This window comes from Gigantopelta aegis, chromosome 1 (genome assembly GCF_016097555.1).
Source record: "Gigantopelta aegis isolate Gae_Host chromosome 1, Gae_host_genome, whole genome shotgun sequence".
NCBI lineage: Eukaryota > Metazoa > Mollusca > Gastropoda > Neomphalida > Peltospiridae > Gigantopelta > Gigantopelta aegis.
Window position 1 is genome coordinate 212,446 of NC_054699.1, and position 24,359 is coordinate 236,804.

The window sequence follows — 24,359 nt, forward strand, 5'->3', positions numbered from 1 at the left end:
AAACATTTTGTTGTTTAATATGACATATTGCATTTGTACAAAACTATATGCAATATATATGCTTTTTGAGGTGTACATTATATTAGGTTGCACTGTAGAAACAACAGTTTCAGTGAGGTTGTCAGTTTATGTCAGAATACACCAGATCCTGGTTGTCATAAAGACATAGCTGGACACTTTTTGAAAAATGTATGTTATCAGTATAGGTGGTACTAAACCAAATAACTTCCGGCTGGGTCAAAGTGCGAGGTGCACCGAACTTTTGATAGAGAAGTGAACACCACAAGTCCTGTGATTGGTTATAAATGTGAGTGTGTTGGTTGTAAAAAATAATAGTTTTATCTGGGTAAAAAAAAATTGCAATTTTATTTCATCTAGTACCAATGTGTCAAGTAGCCTTGTGCTTGAAACATGTATGGGGTACCTGTAAAAAAAAGTACTCGAATTTTGTGCGAAACTAGGGTAGTCATAGACGCTACCCGTTATCTCAGAAACGAGCAGCTTGACCCCCATTTTTTTCTGATTCACTTTAAGTGTAAGGGGTGGTAGTATTTATATCCGTGGCGTTTATGTCGGTTGATACGTTGCAGGTAGGAGTTTTAGCCACATATGTTACTATTGTCGTCTATGGGATTTGATTTGGTAGTATACACCCTAAAAAGGTAATTAGAATGTTATTTTAGAAGTGTTAAATAGGATAAATAGAATTGGCTACTCGTGTTTTTTAATATGTAAAATATCAACCTCGTCTAGTTAATCGGTATTTGTCTCAGTAGAGCCTCGACAAATACCGATTAACATAGACTCAGTTGATATTTTCCATATTAAAAAATACTCGTGACGAATCCTCTATATATGACATATAGTGTTCATATAACTTATTGTAATAATTTTTTTAAAACCTTGCGATTTTGGGTTAAATTGTGTGAATTTTAAAAATCTCCTGCTTTTTCAACACACACCTCCTTCTTTCTCTTTACTAAAGGTTGACAGGTCTGTCTTACGGACACCCGATATACAAAACGAACTCTCCACTATATAAATGTGTTGGTTATCCGAATACTCACCTTCTGGAACCAGACAACCATTATCCAAAACAATTTAAAAAAAAAAGAAGACAATTTGCTTCACTTGACTGGACATAACTTCTTCCAACTGATCATTTAACTACAAACAAAATGTATAACTTGCTCCGAGTTCATTCAACCATTGTGAGTAAGCAGCACTATCCACCACCATGGCAATTAACATGTGCCATAGGTTATAGGTCTCACACCTAAGTATGTTTTATCACTGGTTCTTTGTTAGATAGTTTTCCTTCAACGTGGGATACGACATGTTTCACTGATCGAGCATTCCACTTTGTTAACATGTTCATTGCCTCTATAAAATGTTATTAATGTCAGTACAAATAAATTTCAAAATTCAAAATCTAGTTAAAAAATTACTTTTAAATTTGAATTGTTTTCTTAAAACATTCATTTAGAATTATTTGTCATCAATAGATATGCTTTGATAAAAAAAAAAAAATGTTTATACAAATCAGTATTTGTTGCTTATAATAAAGGAAATAATATTTCTTTTATTGGTTTGCCATTCAAGGGAAATAAGTCTTCAGGTATGATTCAGTAAATTATAGAAATTCATTAACCAGACACTTTCTTTTAAAAAACCATACTATCCGGATTATCGAGGTCTTACTGTAGTAGAACTTCAAACTTTGTTTCACGCCAATCTAGACTTAGCGATCTAAGACTTACTTAATGTTTGTGCATTTCAGCCATGGTATACCCAAGGGCACCTTATCCAATATTTTTAGTTTTTTCTTTATTTATGTCTCTTTAGCCAAAATATAAATACCATTTTAAGAGAATAAATTATCCAACTAACATACATTGCAAAAGTGCAACTCTAGATATTTTATGACATTTATTTTATTTTGTCTTCCAGTGACAAAAGAACTGACTGTCATCAATCCCCCAGCACTTGCAGTCCGACACGTCACGGCCGGTGACAAACAGTTGCTGCTGTGCCAAGGTGTGTTCACAGTAACTCTCTGTGGCTTCTGTGCCAAGGTTTCTTCACAGTAACTCTCGGTTGCTGCTGTACCAAGGTTTGTTCACAGTAACTCTTGATTGCTGCTGTACAAAGATTTGTTCACAGCAACTCTCTATTGCTGCTGTGCCAAGGTTTGTTCACAGTAACTCTCGGTTGCTGCTGCACCAAGATTTGTTCACAGTAACTCTTGGTTGCTGCTGTTCCAAGGTTTGTTCACAGTAACTCTCGGTTGCTGCTGTTCCAAGGTTTGTTCACAGTAACTCTCGGTTGCTGCTGTGTCAAGGTTTGTTCACAGTAACTCTCGGTTGCTGCTGTGCCAAGGTTTGTTCACAGTAACTCTCGGTTGCTGCTGTTCCAAGGTTTGTTCACTGTAACTCTCGGTTGCTGCTGTGTCAAGGTTTGTTCACAGTAACTCTCGGTTGCTGCTGTTCCAAGGTTTGTTCACAGTAACTCTCGGTTGATGCTGTGTCAAGATTTGTTCACAGTAACTCTCAGTTGCTGCGGTGCCAAGGTTTGTTCACAGTAACTCTCGGTTGCTGCTGTGTCAAGCTTTGTTCACAGTAACTCTCTGTGTCAAGGTGTGTTCACAGTAACTCTCTATTGATGCTGTGTCAAGGTGTGTTCACAGTAACTGTGGCTCCTGTGTTAAGGTGTGTTCACAGTAACTCTTAGTTGCTGCTGTGTCAAGGTTTCTTCACAGTAACTCTCGGTTGCTGCTGTGTCAAGGTTTGTTCACAGCAACTCTCTATTTCTGCTGTGCCAAGGTGTGTTCACAGTAACTCTCAGTTGATGCTGTGCCAAGGTTTGTTTACAGTAACTCTCGGTTGATGCTGTGCCAAGGTTTGTTCACAGTAACTCTCTATTGCTGCTGTGCCAAGGTTTGTTCACAGCAACTCTCGGTTGATGCTGTGCCAAGGTTTGTTCACAGTAACTCTCGGTTGATGCTGTGCCAAGGTTTGTTCACAGTAACTCTCTATTGCTGCTGTGCCAAGGTTTGTTCACAGCAACTCTCGGTTGATGCTGTGCCAAGGTTTGTTCACAGTAACTCTCTATTGCTGCTGTGCCAAGGTTTGTTCACAGCAACTCTCGGTTGATGCTGTGCCAAGGTTTGTTCACAGTAACTCTGGGTTGATGCTGTGCCAAGGTTTGTTCACAGTAACTCTCGGTTGATGCTGTGCCAAGGTTTGTTCACAGTAACTCTCGGTTGATGCTGTGCCAAGGTTTGTTCACAGTAACTCGGTTGGCTTGATGCTGTGCCAAGGTTTGTTCACAGTAACTCTGGGTTGATGCTGTGCCAAGGTTTGTTCACAGTAACTCTCAGTTGCAGCTGTGCCAAGATTTGTTCACAGTAACTCTCAGTTGCTGCTGTGCCAAGGTTTGTTCACAGTAACTCGCTATTGCTGCTGTGCCAAGATTTGTTCACAGTAACTCTCGGTTGATGCTGTGCCAAGGTTTGTTTACAGTAACTCTCGGTTGATGCTGTGCCAAGGTTTGTTCACAGTAACTCTTTGATGCTGTGCCAAGGTTTGTTCACAGTAACTCTCGGTTGATGCTGTGCCAAGGTTTGTTCACAGTAACTCTCGGTTGATGCTGTGCCAAGGTTTGTTCACAGTAACTCTCGGTTGATGCTGTGCCAAGGTTTGTTCACAGTAACTCTCTATTGCTGCTGTGCCAAGGTTTGTTCACAGTAAATTGCTGCTGTGCCAAGATTTGTTCACAGTAAACTCTCAGGTTGATGCTGTGCCAAGGTTTGTTCACAGTAACTCTCTATTGCTGCTGTGCCAAGGTTTGTTCACAGCAACTCTCGGTTGATGCTGTGCCAAGGTTTGTTCACAGTAACTCTCGGTTGATGCTGTGCCAAGGTTTGTTCACAGTAACTCTCTATTGCTGCTGTGCCAAGGTTTGTTCACAGCAACTCTCGGTTGATGCTGTGCCAAGGTTTGTTCACAGTAACTCTCTATTGCTGCTGTGCCAAGGTTTGTTCACAGCAACTCTCGGTTGATGCTGTGCCAAGGTTTGTTCACAGTAACTCTGGGTTGATGCTGTGCCAAGGTTTGTTCACAGTAACTCTCGGTTGATGCTGTGCCAAGGTTTGTTCACAGTAACTCGGTTGATGCTGTGCCAAGGTTTGTTCACAGTAACTCTGGGTTGATGCTGTGCCAAGGTTTGTTCACAGTAACTCTCAGTTGCAGCTGTGCCAAGATTTGTTCACAGTAACTCTCGATTGCTGCTGTGCCAAGGTTTGTTCACAGCAACTCTCTGAAGATGACCATTTGCCTGAAGTGTTATGAGTTCATGCACACGTAGTAATATATTGGATTTATTCCCTCAGTGGACATACATAACCGGGGAAATAAAAATAATAAATTCTCACTAATTATTATGCATTGGTGTAAATGCTGTCAACTCGCCCCAAACCCAAAAAATTAACGTCTACAACTTTGGTGTCATTTTGTTTATTAATATTACAGTGAAACTCTATTAAAATGGTTTTATATTGGGAAGATCCTATAATTAATTACAATGAACTGTCAAGCCTATCTTAACGACGTTTGTGAGTTTGTCCCTTATTTCCTTAAAAGAATGATGAGGCAAGGCTTTTGGACTCTGACTGCTGTGCATATTCAACAATATTTAATGCACATTATTGCTTAAAATATTGGTATATTTAATTAATATGATATGAGTTGCCTAAACATTGTGGGGTGAGTTGGTTTTGGGTCGAGTTGACCGACCGCTGGGGCAAGTTGGTTTTGGGGTGAGTTGGTTTTGGGGCGAGTTAGTTTTGGGACGAGTTGACTGACAGCTGGGGTAGGCCATTAATTTCAGTCCGTTGACAGGACTCGAGTACCCGTACAAGGTGGAATACAGTGATCAACTATAATATACAATGGACAGTGTAGGCCATTAATTTCAGTCCATTGACAGGACTCGAGTACCCATACAAGGTGGAATACAGTGATCAACTATAATACACAATGAACAGTGTAGGCCATTAATTTCAGCAGTAGATAATACAGTGATCAACTATAATATACAATATGGACAGTGTAGGCCATTAATTTCAGCAGTAGATAGTTATAGGATCATGCGCTAGTTTCTCTTTTAATTTGGCAAATCCTTCCAAACTCTGAACATATCCACTTGTTTCTGAATGCAAAACGATGACATGATTGATTATTATCTCACGTTAGTGTCAGCTACTCGGTTCTGGGTCGAGTTTGACCCTCGAGTACTCAAATCCAATATTTTGGACTTATGGAGGCCCTAGTGTGAACCCTTTGTTGTTGTGCACGACTGGGTACTGTGTGACTGGGTACTGTGTGTCGATGGTACTGCGTGACTGGGTACTGCGTGACTGGGTACTGTGTGTCGATGGTACCGTGTCACTGGGTACTGTGCGACTGGGTACTGCGTGACTGGGTACTGTGTGTCGATGGGCTATTGGCAGAATAGAGTTCACTTTGGGAGGAGGGTTGCTAAATGTTTTGTTTACAAATTTAGTTAATTGTATATTTTAAAAAACTGACATCGAAAAAGTTTTGATTCGTGTTTTCTGATCATGTGAATCACGTGCTTTGGAACTTTGACAGGTACGTGATGAAGATATATAAAACTGAAACACTAATTTGATCAATGTATTGGTATTGGTTATATTCTTGAGAATTCACTTTTTTGTATTTGAAACGTTATTTTTTCCCCAATTCACCAAAAAGAGATCCTTGAATAATGGTCTAGATTATAGCATGATCACTTACAGACCAATGGTTTTGTAGGTATTAGACATGACGTCATCCTGATTCAGTAAATGACGACACATGGGGATATGACGTCATCCCGATTCAGTAAATGACGACACATGGGGATATAAAGTCATCCCGATTCAGTAAATGATGACACATGGAGATATGATGTCATCCCGATTCGGTAAATGACGACACATGGAAATAAGACGCTATCCCTATATTGGTAAATAGCGACACATGGAGACATGATGTCATCCCCATTCAGTAAATGACGACACATGGAGATAAGACGTCATCCCGATTCGGTAAGTGACGAGACATGATGTCATCCCGATTCGGTAAATGACGACACATGGTGTCATCCCGATTCGGTAAATGACGACACATGGAGACATGACGTCATCCTGATTTGGTAAATGATGACACATGGAGATATGACACCATCCTGATTCGGTAAATGACGACACATGGAGATATGATGCCATCCCGATTCGGGAAAATGATGACACATGGAGATAAGACGTCATCCCGATTCGGTAAATGACGACACATGGAGACATGATGTCATCCCGATTCAGTAAATGACGACACATGAAGATAAGACGTCATCCCGATTCAGTAAATGACGACACATGGGGATATGACGTCATCCCGATTCAGTAAATGATGACACATGGAGATAAGACGTCATCCCGATTCAGTAAATGATGACACATGGAGATATGACGTCATCCCGATTCAGTAAATGATGACACATGGAGATAAGACGTCATCCTGATTCAGTAAATGACGACACATGGGGATATGACGTCATCCCGATTCGGTAAATGACGACACATGGAGATAAGACGTCATCCCGATTCGGTAAATGACGACACATGGAGACATGATGTCATCCCAATTCAGTAAATGACGAAACGTGGAGATAAGACGTCATTCCGATTCGGTAAATGACAAGACATGGTGTCATCCCGATTCAGTAAATGACGACACATGGAGACATGACGTCATCCCGATTTGGTAAATGACGACACACGGAGATATGACACCATCCTGATTCGGTAAATGACGACACATGGAGATATGATGTCATCCCTATTCGGGAAAAGTATGACACATGGAGATAAGATGTCATCCCGATTCGGTAAATGACGACACATGGAGACATGATGTCATCCCGATTCAGTAAATGATGACACATGGAGATAAGACGTCATCCTGATTCAGTAAATGACGACACATGGGGATATGACGTCATCCCGATTCGGTAAATGACGACACATGGAGATAAGACGTCATCCCGATTCGGTAAATGACGACACATGGAGACATGATGTCATCCCAATTCAGTAAATGACGAAACGTGGAGATAAGACGTCATTCCGATTCGGTAAATGACAAGACATGGTGTCATCCCGATTCAGTAAATGACGACACATGGAGACATGACGTCATCCCGATTTGGTAAATGACGACACACGGAGATATGACACCATCCTGATTCGGTAAATGACGACACATGGAGATATGATGTCATCCCTATTCGGGAAAAGTATGACACATGGAGATAAGATGTCATCCCGATTCGGTAAATGACGACACATGGAGACATGATGTCATCCCGATTCAGTAAATGATGACACATGGAGACATGACGCCATCCCGTCATTTACATTGCATGACATTGTATGGATGTAAAAAATATAGGCTTTTAGAAATAAAAATAGCTGAAGTAATAATGTGTGTGTGTATATATATTTGTGTGTGTATAAAATATATATATATATATATATATATAATTTTGTTAGACATAAAAAAATTAATAAAAAAAATTGCATTCAAATTGCTCTTTGTTTTCCTGAGGTTTTTTTTTTGTTTTTTCCAATGCCTCAAGATATTGACCTGAAATTTTGTGTATTGCTTTATCTTATTCTGTTACATACAGACCAAGTTTGACTTAGATGGCAGTGTAACCATTTTTAGAGAGCTATGGTCTTTGACTTTGGAGATATGAACATTTGTTTTGTACAGTTTTTGTTTTTGCAATGCCTGAAGATATTGAGATGGAATTTTGTAAATAGCTTTGTCATGTACTGTTATAGACCAAGTTTAACTTTTCCAGACTTGTACCCATTTACCCATTTTTCACAGAGTTCTGGTCCTTGTTGGGCCCGGAAAGGGATATCTAATGATGTATTGCTTTAGTAGTACTTTCAGTATGCTTTTATTTCAGTGCACAATAGCACAAGCTACACGTTACAGCTTCATGGCGTCTGCATTCTGCCGAACCGGGGGGCAGGAAACGCAGGAGATGTAGATGGGAGACTTGGAACAACCAATGAAAAATGGTACAAAATGGTCGTTGAGTTTCTAGCATACATGTCTGTTCAACTATCATGTAGTATATTACAAAATCCTTTATTCAATAACTCCTTAATGTAGTATTTGTCAAGTTATTTAATGTGTACTATATATTCTGTTTTACATATATATAGTCAAACTTTGATAACTCGATCTTGAAGGGGATGAGGAAATAGTTCCACGTTTCAGAGAGTTCGAGTTTTCAAAATTAATATATAAGAGTTCAAATCTGAAACGGTAAGTAAATGATATAATGAATGTGGATGTATTTTGCAGATGGCAAAACATGGCAAAACATAACTAACAATAACACTGAATGCCGAATAACACTCAGTATATATTTTTTTCACAAAATTAATTTAAATTAAATAAGAAAAATCATTAAAAAGCACTAATGCAAATAACGAAATAACATTTATAAAAAAGAAGAAGAAGAAGAAACAGCGCTAACAGTTATTACAAGTGCTCTTTGAAGTTAACCAAACTGTGTCTGTAATTATGTAGTACGTTGCGAGGCTCTCTGCCATGTACGAACACCGACAACCAAATACAGGATCAGTTCATTCCGCTTCGTCGGTGATCTATTTTCTGTAGGCCTATTTATCAACTTAATCATTGATAGCCTAGAACACTCAAGACAGACGTGCTTCGTCTAATCGACCTGATTGCCAATTCATTCATCTTTAAAATACAATCGGCAACAACAGTTTGATCAATTCACATGCGTCGAGTTTTAGAGGTGCAAAATCTATTAATTATTTATGGTGGGACCAAATATATATATAACCTCTATCTATCTATCTATCTATATAAATAAAGCAGTAATGTACGAGTTTATGGATTTTATTATGTAATAAAACAATTATTGACCTTATTTCAGGCAATATCAGGTATTGCCCTCAATGACGGTCAATAATTGATAATTTTATATATTATTGTACATTACTGGTTTCTTTATCAGAATCGAAATATGCCAATGCTTATAATTTACTGCAAATTGCATTCTAACTGATGAGATTTAATGACGTCACGTAATCCTATGATGTCGTATGACAAACAGAGGAATGCAGAAATAAACAGTTCTAACATTACCAAGACAAAAATTAAATTAGAGACACTATGACCAGCAAGAGTGTCAAAATCATATTAATAACAAAATAAAAACATAATATAATAAATCTGAACATACATTTAAACTGAACAGTTACTGATTACCTCCAAATGCATTTTGTATTTGTAATATAACATCCTGAGAGTGCCGATTCCAACTGCATTTTGATGTATCATGTATGTTTCTAAATCTGCGAGATATTCCTTACACTATTTGACGATTACCGACCTTGTATTTGTCGTATTTATGGAATTAAACTCAGTATGAATAAAGATGTTATCTTTTTGTTGAAGAACAGCAAAGCATTAATTGGATAGGAATTTTGTCTCATCTTTATTTACATTGGTTAAATCTCCCAGGGCAATATCACTATTTACAAAAGGTCATGTGACTGGGTTTTTTTTACCAATAAGAATACAGATACATGTATGTAGATATATATAGATATACAGTCGAGCACTGTTGTATTCAACTTGCTTGAGTCGATATATCAGTTGTGTCGATATGACTGGCCGGTCCCGGCCAAAACTGTTGAGTCGATATTACGTTTGTGTCGATATATTGATTGGTCCCAACATAGACTTTTATGTTGAAAAAATATATTAAAAGATAAATATGAATTGCGCGATCTAGCCTGGTGCTTATAAAACTTTTAGAGTCTAGACTCAAGACTCGAATAGAGTTTGAGACACTAATGTCATGACAACGCCATACAAATTGTATGCGTGTGACGTCATTAGAGATTGAGTCTCGACTCTAAAAGTTTTACAAGCACGGGCCCTGAAATGAATGTCATACCAGTATTATGAGCATGTAATTAACCATCAAAAGAGATGCTCACATTTGACTGTAAACACATGATTTCTACATGTAGTTACTGTAACAGTAAGATGAACAAATAAAATTATCTGAACCATTGAACAAGGTACTAAAATGGTCTTATCGAGCTTAGAAGAAAAGCTAGCAGATGACGATCGTTACAGAATGCAACTAATCATGTGACTTACGGCTTTGAGAAATTGTGGACTGGTAAAAGTAGGATTAATTTGTCTGGATCAGTTAACAAGTTGTTAATTGACAAAGAAGGCAGCAATCTCTGTGTATTTAGTGACGCCACTGTTTCCGCTATGCTGACTTTCTTATGGCAACTGAGTCAAGATATTCAATCATCTATTCCATCATCGATTACCCAGCATTGTGAATTCAAAGAATATACATGTGATGATGACAGCCGAGCACATTACCACCTATGCATTGTCAAACAGGTGTTAACTGCCCGTGGACCTGTCGGATCTTAAGTCTGCCCATGGCCCTGTCGTATCTTAAGTTGACGCAAGGATTGTCAAACAGGTGTTAACTTCCCGTGGCCCTGTCGTATCTTAAGTTGATGCAAGGATTGTCAAACAGGTGTTAACTTCCCGTGGCCCTGTCGTATCTTAAGTTGATGCAAAGATTGTCAAACAGGTGTTCACTGCCCGTGGCCCTGTCGTATCTTAAGTTGATGCAAGGATTGTCAAACAGGTGTTAACTGCCGGTGGCCCTGTCATATCTTAAGTTGATGCAAGGATTGTCAAACAGGTGTTAACTGCCCGTGGCCCTGTCGTATCTTAAGTTGATGCAAGGATTGTCAAACAGGTGTTAACTGCCGTGGCCCTGTCGTACCTTAAGTTGATGCAAGGATTGTCAAACAGGTGTTAACTGCCCGTGGCCCTGTCGTATCTTAAGTTGATGCAAAGATTGTCAAACAGGTGTTCACTGCCCGTGGCCCTGTCATATCTTAAGTTGATGCAAGAATTGTCAAACAGGTGTTAACTGCCCGTGGCCCTGTCGTATCTTAAGTTGATGCAAGGATTGTCAAACAGGTGTTAACTTCCCGTGGCCCTGTCGTATCTTAAGTTGATGCAAGGATTGTCATGGAAAATGACGAGACGTCGATGTGTAAACGTTTTAGCTCTGCAGCTGTGGTGCCATGAACCAATGCACGACAAACATTATTCCTAGACTTTATGAATTAGGTGTGGGATTTTTTTTTTTTCTTCTACAAAACATTTCGTGTAACTTTATTTTGTTATTATAACTTTCTTATAAATTCATATTTGTTAAAAACAAAATTTAGATTGTTCTAACGTCCACAGTAATTTATAGATATTAACAAAAATTATTAACTCTTTTCAGAACGTGCACAGCGGTACAACTGACTGATTAATTTATTTTTAATAGCATAATAATTTTTATTGGCTTAAAAGAAAATGTATAATTAGATAAAAAAAACAAAAAACATTTGAGTCGATATTTGGTTAACTTGATATTTTTGTGTGGTCCCCATGATACCGACACAACAGTGCTCGACTAGATATATATAAATTATATATATAAACCATCGCTGCTTCTTCTAGATCAAGAAAAGTGCCCATGCATAAGGACCCAAGCTAATTATTATTTTGAGCCCCACCCCTGCAGCCCCCACCATTTGTGTGGTGAAACAGGATTATTATATTTTGGTATTCTTGAATAAAGGCTAAATCAAACCTACCCCAGTGTGTGTGTATTTATATTTATCGTATAATATCTTAAATTTTTAGTGCAATCAAAGTATGTGATATTTTTCAGATCACATACTTTAAGAATTTGATAACTTTGCAAATTAGATGTAAATTAGTCGAGGTCTCTGCACTAGGTTTATTGACATTTAAGCAAACATACTTGGGTGACACTCCATGATTGACTTATGCATTCATAGTCATCAAATAAAAACATTTCAATGGCAGTTTGACACTGAAAGCTGTCCAGCATTCAGAAAACAAAAAATGTTAGGCATAACTTTATTTTGATGTAAGGATATCCAAAATTGAAGTCATTCGAGTTTGACGTCATTTCCATTCAAAAATACACCGCGCCAAATATTCTTACGTCATTTGAATATCTAATAATGGCGGACTGGAATTAAAGTTGCGTGTACAGTTTACAAAAACATGTTGTATTAAGCTTGAGCTTATATGATAAAGAGATTATTACCCTCGTGTATTTCGGTATCGTCAGTATCATATATTAGGAATAAAAATAATGTATTATGCTCACCAGAGGCTTGCATAATACAATTTTTATTCCTAATATAGGATATTGACGATACCGAAAAACACTCTGGTAATAATCTCTATTTATATATTAATTTTACATTATTAATTATTATTTAATTTTTTAAAAAGTACAATCAGTAAGTACGGAACTAAAATTGAAATGTCTTATTTGTGTTATCAGTATGAACTCGCCCTCTTACATGTAGCTGACACCCTCCGACTTGTTTACGTTTGTCCGAGACTGCATCTCCGAGACTGCATCATCTATGTGTATACAGGTCGTCACGTGTGCTGGCCCCACACGATAATGTCAAACAGAAAACATTAGCATTTTTAGCTGCTGTTTAAAAAACATAACATCAGTTAGTAGTTAGTGTTTTCCCTAGCTTGTTTTAGCATGGTGCAGCACCATGCCTCAATAGTCTAGCACCATCTTGCCTTAATCAGCGCCATGCTGTCCTGAGATTAAACAAGACTTTTTCAGTAATTAATTCTAAAATTGCTTTTATAAAACACCCCAAAAAGGTATTATTAATTAATAAAATATGCCTTTTATTTCTTTTGCCATTCATTTATTAAAGCATGCACATAAATTACATTAATGTTTATTTCAATTAATTTTTATGTACTTTTAATAAAATACAAGTGGTGAAAATGCTCCAAAGTGTTTGGTCTACCATGCCTTGCCTAATTTCTAGGGAAGTCACTAGTAGTGATTATCATAGTCTTTGGTCAACAGATGATCGCTGCAGATTCTACCCTATATGGTCCTTTCCTGTGTGCTATGGAATTTACTACAAATTATTTATTTGTGAGCCGATTGATTTGTAAGTTGCACATAAAAATAGTATTTTTTATTATTTCCAAAATGCCTTTACTTGTGTTCTTATGTCAAACCAAACTGAAATGATTTACAAAAAACAGTTTTATAGAATGATGGGATGAACTTCAGGTGTAATGCCTTTGACAGTAATTTTTGTGCATCCATACATGACGCTTTATTATCGTATAATATGTGAAACATTATTCATATATGGGTTTTACAAAACAAGAAATTGAATGGTTTCCTGCACTGATTTTTCGCATTCTAGTCCCACCTGTTGGCATGGGGCCAAACATGCACCGGAGCCGAAATGTCTTGAAAGTGTCTGTATCGTTCTCTTTGATTACCGGCGGATAGCCAAGCCCTGTTGTGACGTCATACGTCATTATGTAACTCGGGGTGTAGCTTCGAGTGTGTTTTTCCAGAGGGCTAAAAATGTTATCAATTATCACGAATATGTAAAAAAAAACCGGCTTTTCAGATTTAAAAAAAATTTGGTAGGATTCATATACATTGTACCAAAAGATAGCAAAATACATTTTTCATTACTGAGGCACTTTTAAACGAAACAAACTTTGATTATATCAGCTATCATTATGTAAGTGTGTTGTTTTTCCCACAGTGAATGCAGCCCGGTGGTTCCTCTCTCCCAGATCTCCTACCCAGTTCATCTGCTGAGCGGTGAAAAGCTGTCCTGTGTGTTCCATCTTACAGCACCCTATGTGGAGGCAGATGCAGTTCCTGTGGTAACATATTATCCATTTAAGGATTTTCTCTTATTTCTTTTAGATTAAAAAAAAGCATGCATAAATTGTGTGAATCAGCAAAGCCATTTACACCAAAGTTTGCCATATTTTTCTGTTCATATCCAGATGAAGCTAAGGAAATAACAATCCTTTTAATCAAACTTCATAACTTAAAAAACATACATGTACTTGACAATAAAAACACAAACAAGATCATCATTATATTTTATTTTGAATTCTTTTTTGTTTTAGTTGTTGAGCAGTAACACTCAATAATTCAAAGCACCACTATAAAGTTATGTCATCAGATATGATGTTCCCTGATAACGACATATTTATGTGCATTGAGAAATAAACAAACTCCTGTTGCTGTTGCTAAACTAATGGGATGGTTTAAACTGTAATGAATATAATGGACATTTGATTGTGTGTTTTAAACTGTCATTCACACAATCATCAAATGTGAATTAAAGCTGACTTTGTCAAATCATTTGAATTATGGCAACCAAAACTGGTTATGTATAATGTCATTGTTTTTAAATTTGTCAAATCATTTGAGTTATGGCAACCAAAACTGGCTATGTATAATGTCATTGTTTTTAAATTTGTCATAAAACAATTCAAAAGAAGAAAGAAACAGCAATTTTACCTATTTATTCAAATTAGACCGTTGTCCCTCCATTGTATGGCATGTATGTCTCCCAACACCATTCATACATAGAAAAGAAAAGATGTGAAATTAGGAACTACTGTCGTTTTCATAACAAGTGTACAAAGCGAGTTCTCTGAAGTGATCAGATTAAACCCACAACAAAAGCTGATGGAAATGGCAAACATGTGGCATAGATGGCCACAACTGAGATCACTGGTGTTGCCAGGATGGTATATTGGATGGCAAATGTGTGGCATAGATGACTGCAACTGAGATCACTGGTGTTGACAGGATGGTATATTGGATGGCAAACATGTGGCATAGATGGCCACAACTGAGATCACTGGTGTTGACAGGATGGTATATTGGATGGCAAACGTGTGGCATAGATGGCCACAACTGAGATCACTGGTGTTGTCAGGATGGTATATTGGATGGCAAACGTGTGGCATAGATGGCCACAACTGAGATCACTGGTGTTGTCAGGATGGTATATTGGATGGCAAACGTGTGGCATAGATGGCCGCAACTGAGATCACTGGTGTTGACAGGATGGTATATTGGATGGCAAACGTGTGGCATAGATGGCCGCAACTGAGATCACTGGTGTTGTCAGGATGGTATATTGGATGGCAAACGTGTGGCATAGATGGCCCCAACTGAGATCACTGGTGTTGACAGGATGGTATATTGGATGGCAAACGTGTGGCATAGATGGCCACAACTGAGATCACTGGTGTTGACAGGATGGTATATTGGATGGCAAACGTGTGGCATAGATGACCGCAACTGAGATCACTGGTGTTGACAGGATGGTATATTGGATGGCAAACGTGTGGCATAGATGACCACAACTGAGATCACTAGTGTTGTCAGGATGGTATATTGGATGGCAAACGTGTGGCATAGATGGCCACAACTGAGATCACTGGTGTTGTCAGGATGGTATATTGGATGGCAAACGTGTGGCATAGATGGCCACAACTGAGATCACTGGTGTTGCCAGGATGGTATATTGGATGGCAAACGTGTGGCATAGATGGCCGCAACTGAGATCACTGGTGTTGCCAGGATGGTATATTGGATGGCAAACGTGTGGCATAGATGGCCGCAACTGAGATCACTGGTGTTGCCAGGATAGTATATTGGATGGCAAACGTGTGGCATAGATGGCCACAACTGAGATCACTGGTGTTGACAGGATGGTATATTGGATGGGAAACGTGTGGCATAGATGGCCACAACTGAGATCACTGGTATTGCCAGGATGGTATATTGAATGGGAAACGTGTGGCATAGATGGCCACAACTGAGATCACTGGTATTGCCAGGATGGTATATTGAATGGGAAACGTGTGGCATAGATGGCCACAACTGAGATCACTGGTGTTGCCAGGATGATATATTGGATGGGAAACGTGTGGCATAGATGGCCACAACTGAGATCACTGGTGTTGCCAGGATGATATATTGGATGGGAAACGTGTGGCATAGATGGCCTCAACTGAGATCACTGGTGTTGACAGGGTGGTATATTGGATGGCAAACGTGTGGCATAGATGGCCACAACTGAGATCACTGGTGTTGCCTGAATGGTATATTGGATGGGAAGTGTTTGGCATAGACGGTCACAACCAAGATCACTGGTGTTGCCACGATGATATATTGGATGGGAAACATGAGATCAATACATAAAAGCCAGTGCCAGGTCTGCCCACTGTTTCATGCACATAAGCAGGATCGACTGCCTAGATTGTAGCCCCCATGCATGTGGTTGAGTTAAACAGCATCCTTTTTTTATGGATGTCTGGATAGCTCAGAGCGCATGATGGTTAGTCTGCAGTTTGTGGGTGATTTGGTGCCACAGGTTCCAGTCCCAGCAACAGCATGGAACAATTTGTGAGGCCAGAAAGGATTTAATTATCCCCTGTGCCAGTGCGTTAATATCTATGTATGTAACAGTCAACCTCGACATACATACAATATAGGGCCTGCCTGTGCCAGTTGGAGAGGTGTGACATAGGACCTGGCTGTGTCAGTCAGAAGAGGTGTGACATAGGGCCTGGCTGTGCCACTGGGAAGAGGTGTGACATAGGGCCTGGCTGTGTCAGTGGGAAGAGGTGTGACATAGGGCCTGGCTCTGCCAGTGGGAAGAGGTGTGATATAGGACCTGGCTGTGCCACTGGGAAGAGGTGTGACATAGGGCCTGGCTGTGTCAGTGGGAAGAGCTGTGACATAGGGCCTGGCTGTGCCAGTGGGAAGAGGTGTGACATAGGGCCTGGCTGTGTCAGTGGGAAGAGGTGTGACATAGGGCCTGGCTCTGCCAGTGGGAAGAGCTGTGACATAGGGCCTGGCTGTGCCACTGGGAAGAGGTGTGACATAGGGCCTGGCTGTGTCAGTGGGAAGAGGTGTGACATAGGGCCTGGCTCTGCCAGTGGGAAGAGGTGTGATATAGGACCTGGCTGTGCCACTGGGAAGAGGTGTGACATAGGGCCTGGCTGTGTCAGTGGGAAGAGCTGTGACATAGGGCCTGGCTGTGCCAGTGGGAAGAGGTGTGACATAGGGCCTGGCTGTGTCAGTGGGAAGAGGTGTGACATAGGGCCTGGCTGTGCCAGTGGGAAGAGCTGTGACATAGGGCCTGGCTGTGCCACTGGGAAGAGGTGTGACATAGGGCCTGGCTGTGTCAGTGGGAAGAGGTGTGACATAGGGCCTGGCTCTGCCAGTGGGAAGAGGTGTGATATAGGACCTGGCTGTGCCACTGGGAAGAGGTGTGACATAGGGCCTGGCTGTGTCAGTGGGAAGAGGTGTGACATAGGGCCTGGCTCTGTCAGTGGGAAGAGGTGTGACATAGGGCCTGGCTCTGTCAGTGGGAAGAGGTGTGACATAGGGCCTGGCTGTGTCAGTGGGAAGAGGTGTGACATAGGGCCTGGCTCTGCCAGTGGGAAGAGGTGTGATATAGGACCTGGCTGTGCCACTGGGAAGAGGTGTGACATAGGGCCTGGCTCTGCCAGTGGGACGAGCTGTGACATAGGGCCTGGCTCTGTCAGTGGGAAGAGGTGTGACATAGGGCCTGGCTGTGCCAGTGGGAAGAGGTGTGACATAGGGCCTGGCTCTGTCAGTGGGAAGAGGTGTGACATAGGGCCTGGCTGTGCCAGTGGGAAGAGGTGTGACATAGGGCCTGGCACTGCCAGTGGGAAGAGGTGTGACATAGGGCCTGACTGTGCCAGTGGGAAGAGGTATGACATAGGGCCTGGCTCTGTCAGTGGGAAGAGGTGTGACATAGGGCTTGGCTGTGCCAGTGGGAAGAGGTGTGACATAGGGCCTGGCTCTGTCAGTGGGAAGAGGTGTGACATAGGGTCTGGCTGTGCCAGTGGGAAGAGGTGTGACATAGGGCCTGGCACTGCCAGTGGGAAGAGGTGTGACATAGGGCCTGGCTGTGCCAGTGGGAAGAGGTGTGACATAGGGCCTGGCTGTGCCAGTGGGAAGAGGTGTGACATATGGCCTGGCTTTGTCAGTGGGAAGAGGTGTGACATAGGGCCTGGCTGTGCCAGTGGGAAGAGCTGTGACATAGGGCCTGGCTCTGTCAGTGGGAAGAGGTGTGACATAGGGCCTGGCTGTGCCAGTGGGAAGAGGTGTGACATAGGGCCTGGCACTGCCAGTGTGAAGAATTGTTATAGCAATGATTTTTTCGCACAGCATGCAGTTCTGTGATATATTACAATTTAATAGAAGCAAGATTTTATTTTTTAATCACCCAAAGCTATCTTATTTCCAGGACGAGTGAAGGCAAGAGATTATGTAGCATGTAATGCACTGTGTTTTATTTATTGTTATTCACCCAAAGCTACCTTATTTCCAGGATGAGTGAAGGCAAGAGATTATGTAGCATGTAATGCACTGTGTTTTATTTATTTTTATTTCTAATATTGTTTTTACAGGATCTTTTATTGAAGGCACATCTAAACTGGAGTCAGAAAAAAGATATTGAAGTGGTGACCCTCTATAGGTGAGTTTGTAGGTGGTTTTCCACCCATAACCCTCCACATTTCCTGCCAGAATCAAATGTCAATCCTACTTGGCTATAAAGAAAAAATGTGCACCCAATTCTACCTAGAAAAATTAGCAGACCCTTTTTTTCTTTAATTTTGATTTTTGATTTTTTTTTATTAAAGGGAGAGTAAACTAAAACATGAGCCTTATGTGTTGGAAAGATGCATACCCGGACCACCAACACATACTGACACTTTACCAAATGAAAAACGCGTAACTTTAGTGTTAATAAAAAAACGTGATTATTCCTGCTAACTGAAGGCAGCCATTTTTTTCTTTCTTTTCGAGACGTCAGGGACAGCTAGCTTGGGGCGAAGTGACGTCAGCTCCTGACCATCTCCTGTATGTACAGTGTAAACAAAAGCAGTAATTTTCCACAAGGCACTTCTCTTTAATCAACCTGACTTGTAAAACAGCATAAATGACGTAATAATATAATAAACTATTTAACTACATATATTTCAAGTAGCATTAACGGAACAAAATGGGGTTATAGTATTTTTCTCTGTTAAATAATCCAAAGGAAAAATATTCACTATTAGGCCTATTGATATGCTACGTTGGAGCAAAAACGACAACCCACGATACCCAAATGATAATTTTCTTTTCTTTGGGACTACGTAATTGGTCAGTTCTGTGGTTTTAGATGGAAAAGTCTACTTAATCAATAGTTTTACAGAACTATTTACAGTAATAAACCATGTCCATTAACATTTTAGGGGCGACAGGTAATATTACACAATACCAGTATGTATTTTTGTGTCTGGACAGCATCAATTAATTGGCTCATCTGGTTACCAATCAAATACACACCTGCCAATCTGGAATCACAGGTTGAGGCAACTAACAGCATAGACCAATTAACTAAGAAAACACTGTTATCTCATTCCTTATTTGCAATATTTCACATCATTTTACTGTTATCTCATTCCTTATTTGTAATATTTCACATCATTTTACTGTTATCTCATTCCTTATTTGTAATATTTCACATCATTTTAGACCTACTGTTATCTTATTCCTTATTTGTAATAGTTCACATCATTTTACTGTTATCTCATTCTTTATTTGTAATAGTTCACATCATTTTACTGTTATCTCATTCTTTATTTGTAATAATTCACATCATTTTAGGCCTACTGTTATCTCATTCCTTATTTGTAATATTTCACATCATTTTATTGTTATCTCATTCCTTATTTGTAATAGTTCACATCATTTTAGGCCTACTGTTATCTCATTCCTTATTTGTAATATTTCACATCATTTTACTGTTATCTCATTCCTTATTTGTAATATTTCTCATCATTTTACTGTTACTTCATTCTTGTGGACTTTCTCCATACATACATATTTTTGTGTGTGATCTCAAACTTTAAGTTTTGTGTATATTTTTGTGTGTGATTTCAAACTTTAAGTTTTGTGTATATTTTTGTGTGTGATCTCAAACTTTAAGTTTTGTGTATATTTCAGTTTGCCGACACTGAAAGTGAGACGAGCACCATTTACAGTTTCTGTTGTCTGCAAAGAGGAACCAAATATTGGAGAAAAGTAATAACTACATTATATACATCTTATATTAGTTGGACAATTTTTGGGGTGGTCCATTTTACATCATTAATAACTTGTGAAAGTTTGACTAGTGACAAAAGTGTCTTTTAGTAGTCCAGAGGGGACCATACACATGTAGCTTTTGTCCATCTGTCCCATATAGGTTTTCAGATTTGTTTTCACAATGTCTAGATATTGAGCTGAAAATTTGTGTATTCATTTATCATGTTGAGTTACACAATCAAGTTTGACCTTCATGGCGACTAGCTCATTTTTGAGAGAGTTGTGACCCTTGGACTTTCTTTTGTTTTGTCCTTCATGGCGACTAGCTCATTTTTGAGAGAGTTGTGACCCTTGGACTTTCTTTTGTTTTGTCCTTCATGGCGACTAGCTCATTTTTGAGAGAGTTGTGACCCTTGGACTTTCTTTTGTTTTGTCCTTCATGGCGACTAGCTCATTTTTGAGAGTTGTGACCCTTGGACTTTCTTTTGTTTTGTCCTTCATGGCGACTAGCTCATTTTTGAGAGAGTTGTGACCCTTGGACTTTCTTTTGTTTTGTCCTTCATGGCGACTAGCTCATTTTTGAGAGAGTTGTGACCCTTGGACTTTCTTTTGTTTTGTCCTTCATGGCGACTAGCTCATTTTTGAGAGAGTTGTGACCCTTGGACTTTCTTTTGTTTTGTCCTTCATGGCGACTAGCTCATTTTTGAGAGAGTTGTGACCCTTGGACTTTCTTTTGTTTTGTCCTTCATGGCGACTAGCTCATTTTTGAGAGAGTTGTGACCCTTGGACTTTCTTTTGTTTTGTCCTTCATGGCGACTAGCCCATTTTTGAGAGAGTTGTGACCCTTGGACTTTCTTTTGTTTTGTCCTTCATGGCGACTAGCTCATTTTTGAGAGAGTTGTGACCCTTGGACTTTCTTTTGTTTTGTCCTTCATGGCGACTAGCTCATTTTTGAGAGAGTTGTGACCCTTGGACTTTCTTCTGTTTTGTCCTTCATGGCGACTAGCTCATTTTTGAGAGAGTTGTGACCCTTGGACTTTCTTTTGTTTTGTCTAGTTGGAAAAGGCCCTATATTACTGGACCCATTTTGTTTTACCGTTTCTCCATTTACTTTAAGTTAGTTTCAGCCGTAGGTTTTAAATACATTAAACCATATCAAATTTGTTTCCATAATAAATAATAATTTTTTCTAAACCTTTATTACCCCCAGATCACTGGCAATGTCAAGATTGGGGTGCCTTGAATCATCGTCTTACAATATACAACAATAATAAAATTATAACATGATTATGTGTACCTGTATAACTGTAAGCTAAAGGTTTTATATTTCATATTATGTATATAAACAATATGTGATATGTATATAAACAATATGTGATATGTATATAAACAATATGTGATATGTATGGGAGTTATATTCATTACATTTCTTATCATATACTGCACAACCATATTCATATACATACATATACATACATACATACATACATACATACATACATACATATTTTTAAATGATCTGAGGGTCAAGAATGATAGGTGAAACGAATGATAGGTGAAACGAGCTGCATTGGGAAAAAAAAGAAAAAAAAAAGATAGAGGAAGGGGAAAAAAGAACAAAGAAAGGTTTATCGACACCCAAAAGGTTTTGTTGTTGTTGTTTTTTGGGGGGATTTTTTAAACTGTTTTAAGTGGGTGTCTAATGTAGTAAGGACAACACGTTTTTTAACGAAGAAGAGGAAGAGCATAATTAGTTTTTTTTAAATTAAGACTTATGATAGGGGGACAGAAAAATGGAGAGAAAGAATAAAGATGACGAAAGAATAGTTTCTATCCAAATGATGGGTGTTTCTAAGGTGTAAGATACATATACTAGAACCAGTGTTATTTGTAAATACAGTGGGTTTGAAAACAATAACAAGAGGAATAGAGAAATAACGCCTTTAAATGACTAAAGTTGTAAATTAGACCATTTACTAGTGAACTGGTCTTTTCCTGACTATATGAATCTTTCAATATTTCTGTGATACTTTATTATATTTACAACTTCAATAAAATTTAGAGAATGATTTGTATATTTACAACTATAAATGTACCTTTTCACTATTAAAATTAAATGATTTAATAAAATACTTAAGTGTGGACCTCCAAGTAGTATAACACATATCTAAATTCAAGGTAGTACCTGTTTTGATCTCAAACCAATTTTTGAAGTTTACCCACAACTGTCTTGTGTGATAACAAGTGAAGAATAAATGTTCTAACGATTCCACTTCATGCGAACAAAAAGTAATAGTTATCATCATATAGTAAGCTTGCATTAAATTTCCAGTATGCAGGTCCTCGTTTTGTGTCATTGAGTGAAATTTGTAATATTATAAGGGAATGGTCTGATTTGTAATTTATGTCTATAGAGCATTTTTTAATTGAAGCTGAAATGTCTTCTGAAACCAGGAAATAGTCAAGCCTACTTTGTTTAGTAAAAAAAATTAAGTCGCCATGTGTACTGATGTTTACCTGGGTTACCTATTCTCCAAGGGTCGTTCAAGTCTAGATATTATTTTATTTCTGCAATACACTTATGGGATAAAATATTATTTCTTTGTTTATAGTTATACATGTGTATGTGTCTAACATATAATCTTGAACCACGTTCCAGTCACCTGCCATAATAATTGAACCCGGTAAACGTTCTAACTGATCTTTAATGTTTTTGAAGAATATAGGGGAATCCGAGATTGGACCGTATAAATTAACTAATGACAATAGATATTTTTCTATAGTGATGCCCATAATAATATAACGACCATTTTTATCACATATAAGATGAATCACTGTATATTCAAAATCTTAAAAAGTATCATAACACCGGCGCTATTTGAGCTTCCGTGGGAAAAATAGCATTTATAACCCCATTCTGCAGCCCATTGTTTCTCGTCTTTTTTTTTAGCTATGTCTCCTGCAAAAAAACTAATGAACACTTTTTACGACGTAAAAAACTGAAAATATCTTGTCTTTTGTGATCAGATTGAAGACCTTTCACATTCAGCGAGAAAATAGTTATGTCGGACAGTTTTGCCGTTGGTTAGATTTTTTAAAGTTGTAAATGTACGACTTATTTACCTTGAAAGAGTGAAATAGAGAGGCAGCATTAAAATTAAGTGTTTTTAACCTGAGAAACAAGTTCATAGAATTAGTAAAGTAGAGAATAGCTATTTGAAAGAGAAAAATTAAAAACGAAAGTAAATATCTGGGTAAGATGGCTGGAACCATATAGGCGATAACCAGTCACCAAAGCCATACTACTTTGTGCAAACATGTTTATGTTAGTGCTACTGATCAGATGAGGAAAGTAAATGAATGGTATGAGTTAAAAACCCCACAAAAAAACAAACAAACAAGAACAAATGTATGAAGAGATAAGGTATAAACAAACTAAATAATATGTTGTTGTTTTGAATTATGAACAAAATCTTTGGGTGGGTGGGGGGGGGGGGTAATCCGTACATTGCAAGCTGTTCGTAGAGTAGGGAGGGGCATACATATAAACTCAAAATATTAAGCATTAGGAAACAATTATATGAATTATTCATTAATATCTAACGATGTTGATTTAGTGGCGATAAATTAATAGTATATGTTACAATAAATAGATAAATACATGTAAGTAAATAAATAGTATATGTTACAATAAATAGATAAATACATGTAAGTAAATAAATAGTATATGTTACAATAAATAGATAAATACATGTAAGTAAATAAATAGTATATGTTACAATAAATAGATAAATACATGTAAGTAAATAAATAGTATATGTTACAATAAATAGATAAATACATGTAAGTAAATAAATAGATAAATACATGTAAGTAAATAAATAGATAAATACATGTAAGTAAATAAATAGATAAATACATGTAAGTAAATAAATAGATTAATACATGTAAGTAAATAAATAGATAAATACATGTAAGTAAATTAATAGTATATGTTACAATAAATAGATAAATACATGTAAGTAAATAAATAGTATATGTTACAATAAATAGATAAATACATGTAAGTAAATAAATAGTATATGTTACAATAAATAGATAAATACATGTAAGTAAATAAATAGTATATGTTACAATAAATAGATAAATACATGTAAGTAAATAAATAGTATATGTTACAA

General features: G+C 38.2%; 1 protein-coding gene across 1 annotated transcript in view; it reads left to right on the top strand.

The window, feature by feature from the left end:
- LOC121368477 overlaps window positions 1-20,179 on the top strand; it is a 34,887-nt gene extending 14,708 nt beyond the window's left edge. Inside the window, exons 3-7 of the mRNA XM_041493214.1 lie at window positions 1,951-2,037; window positions 8,038-8,152; window positions 13,799-13,922; window positions 18,513-18,580; window positions 20,098-20,179. Coding sequence (XP_041349148.1) covers window positions 1,951-2,037; window positions 8,038-8,152; window positions 13,799-13,922; window positions 18,513-18,580; window positions 20,098-20,179 — 476 coding nt within the window. The remainder of the gene's footprint in view (window positions 1-1,950; window positions 2,038-8,037; window positions 8,153-13,798; window positions 13,923-18,512; window positions 18,581-20,097) is intronic.
- Window positions 20,180-24,359: the final 4,180 nt, after the last annotated feature.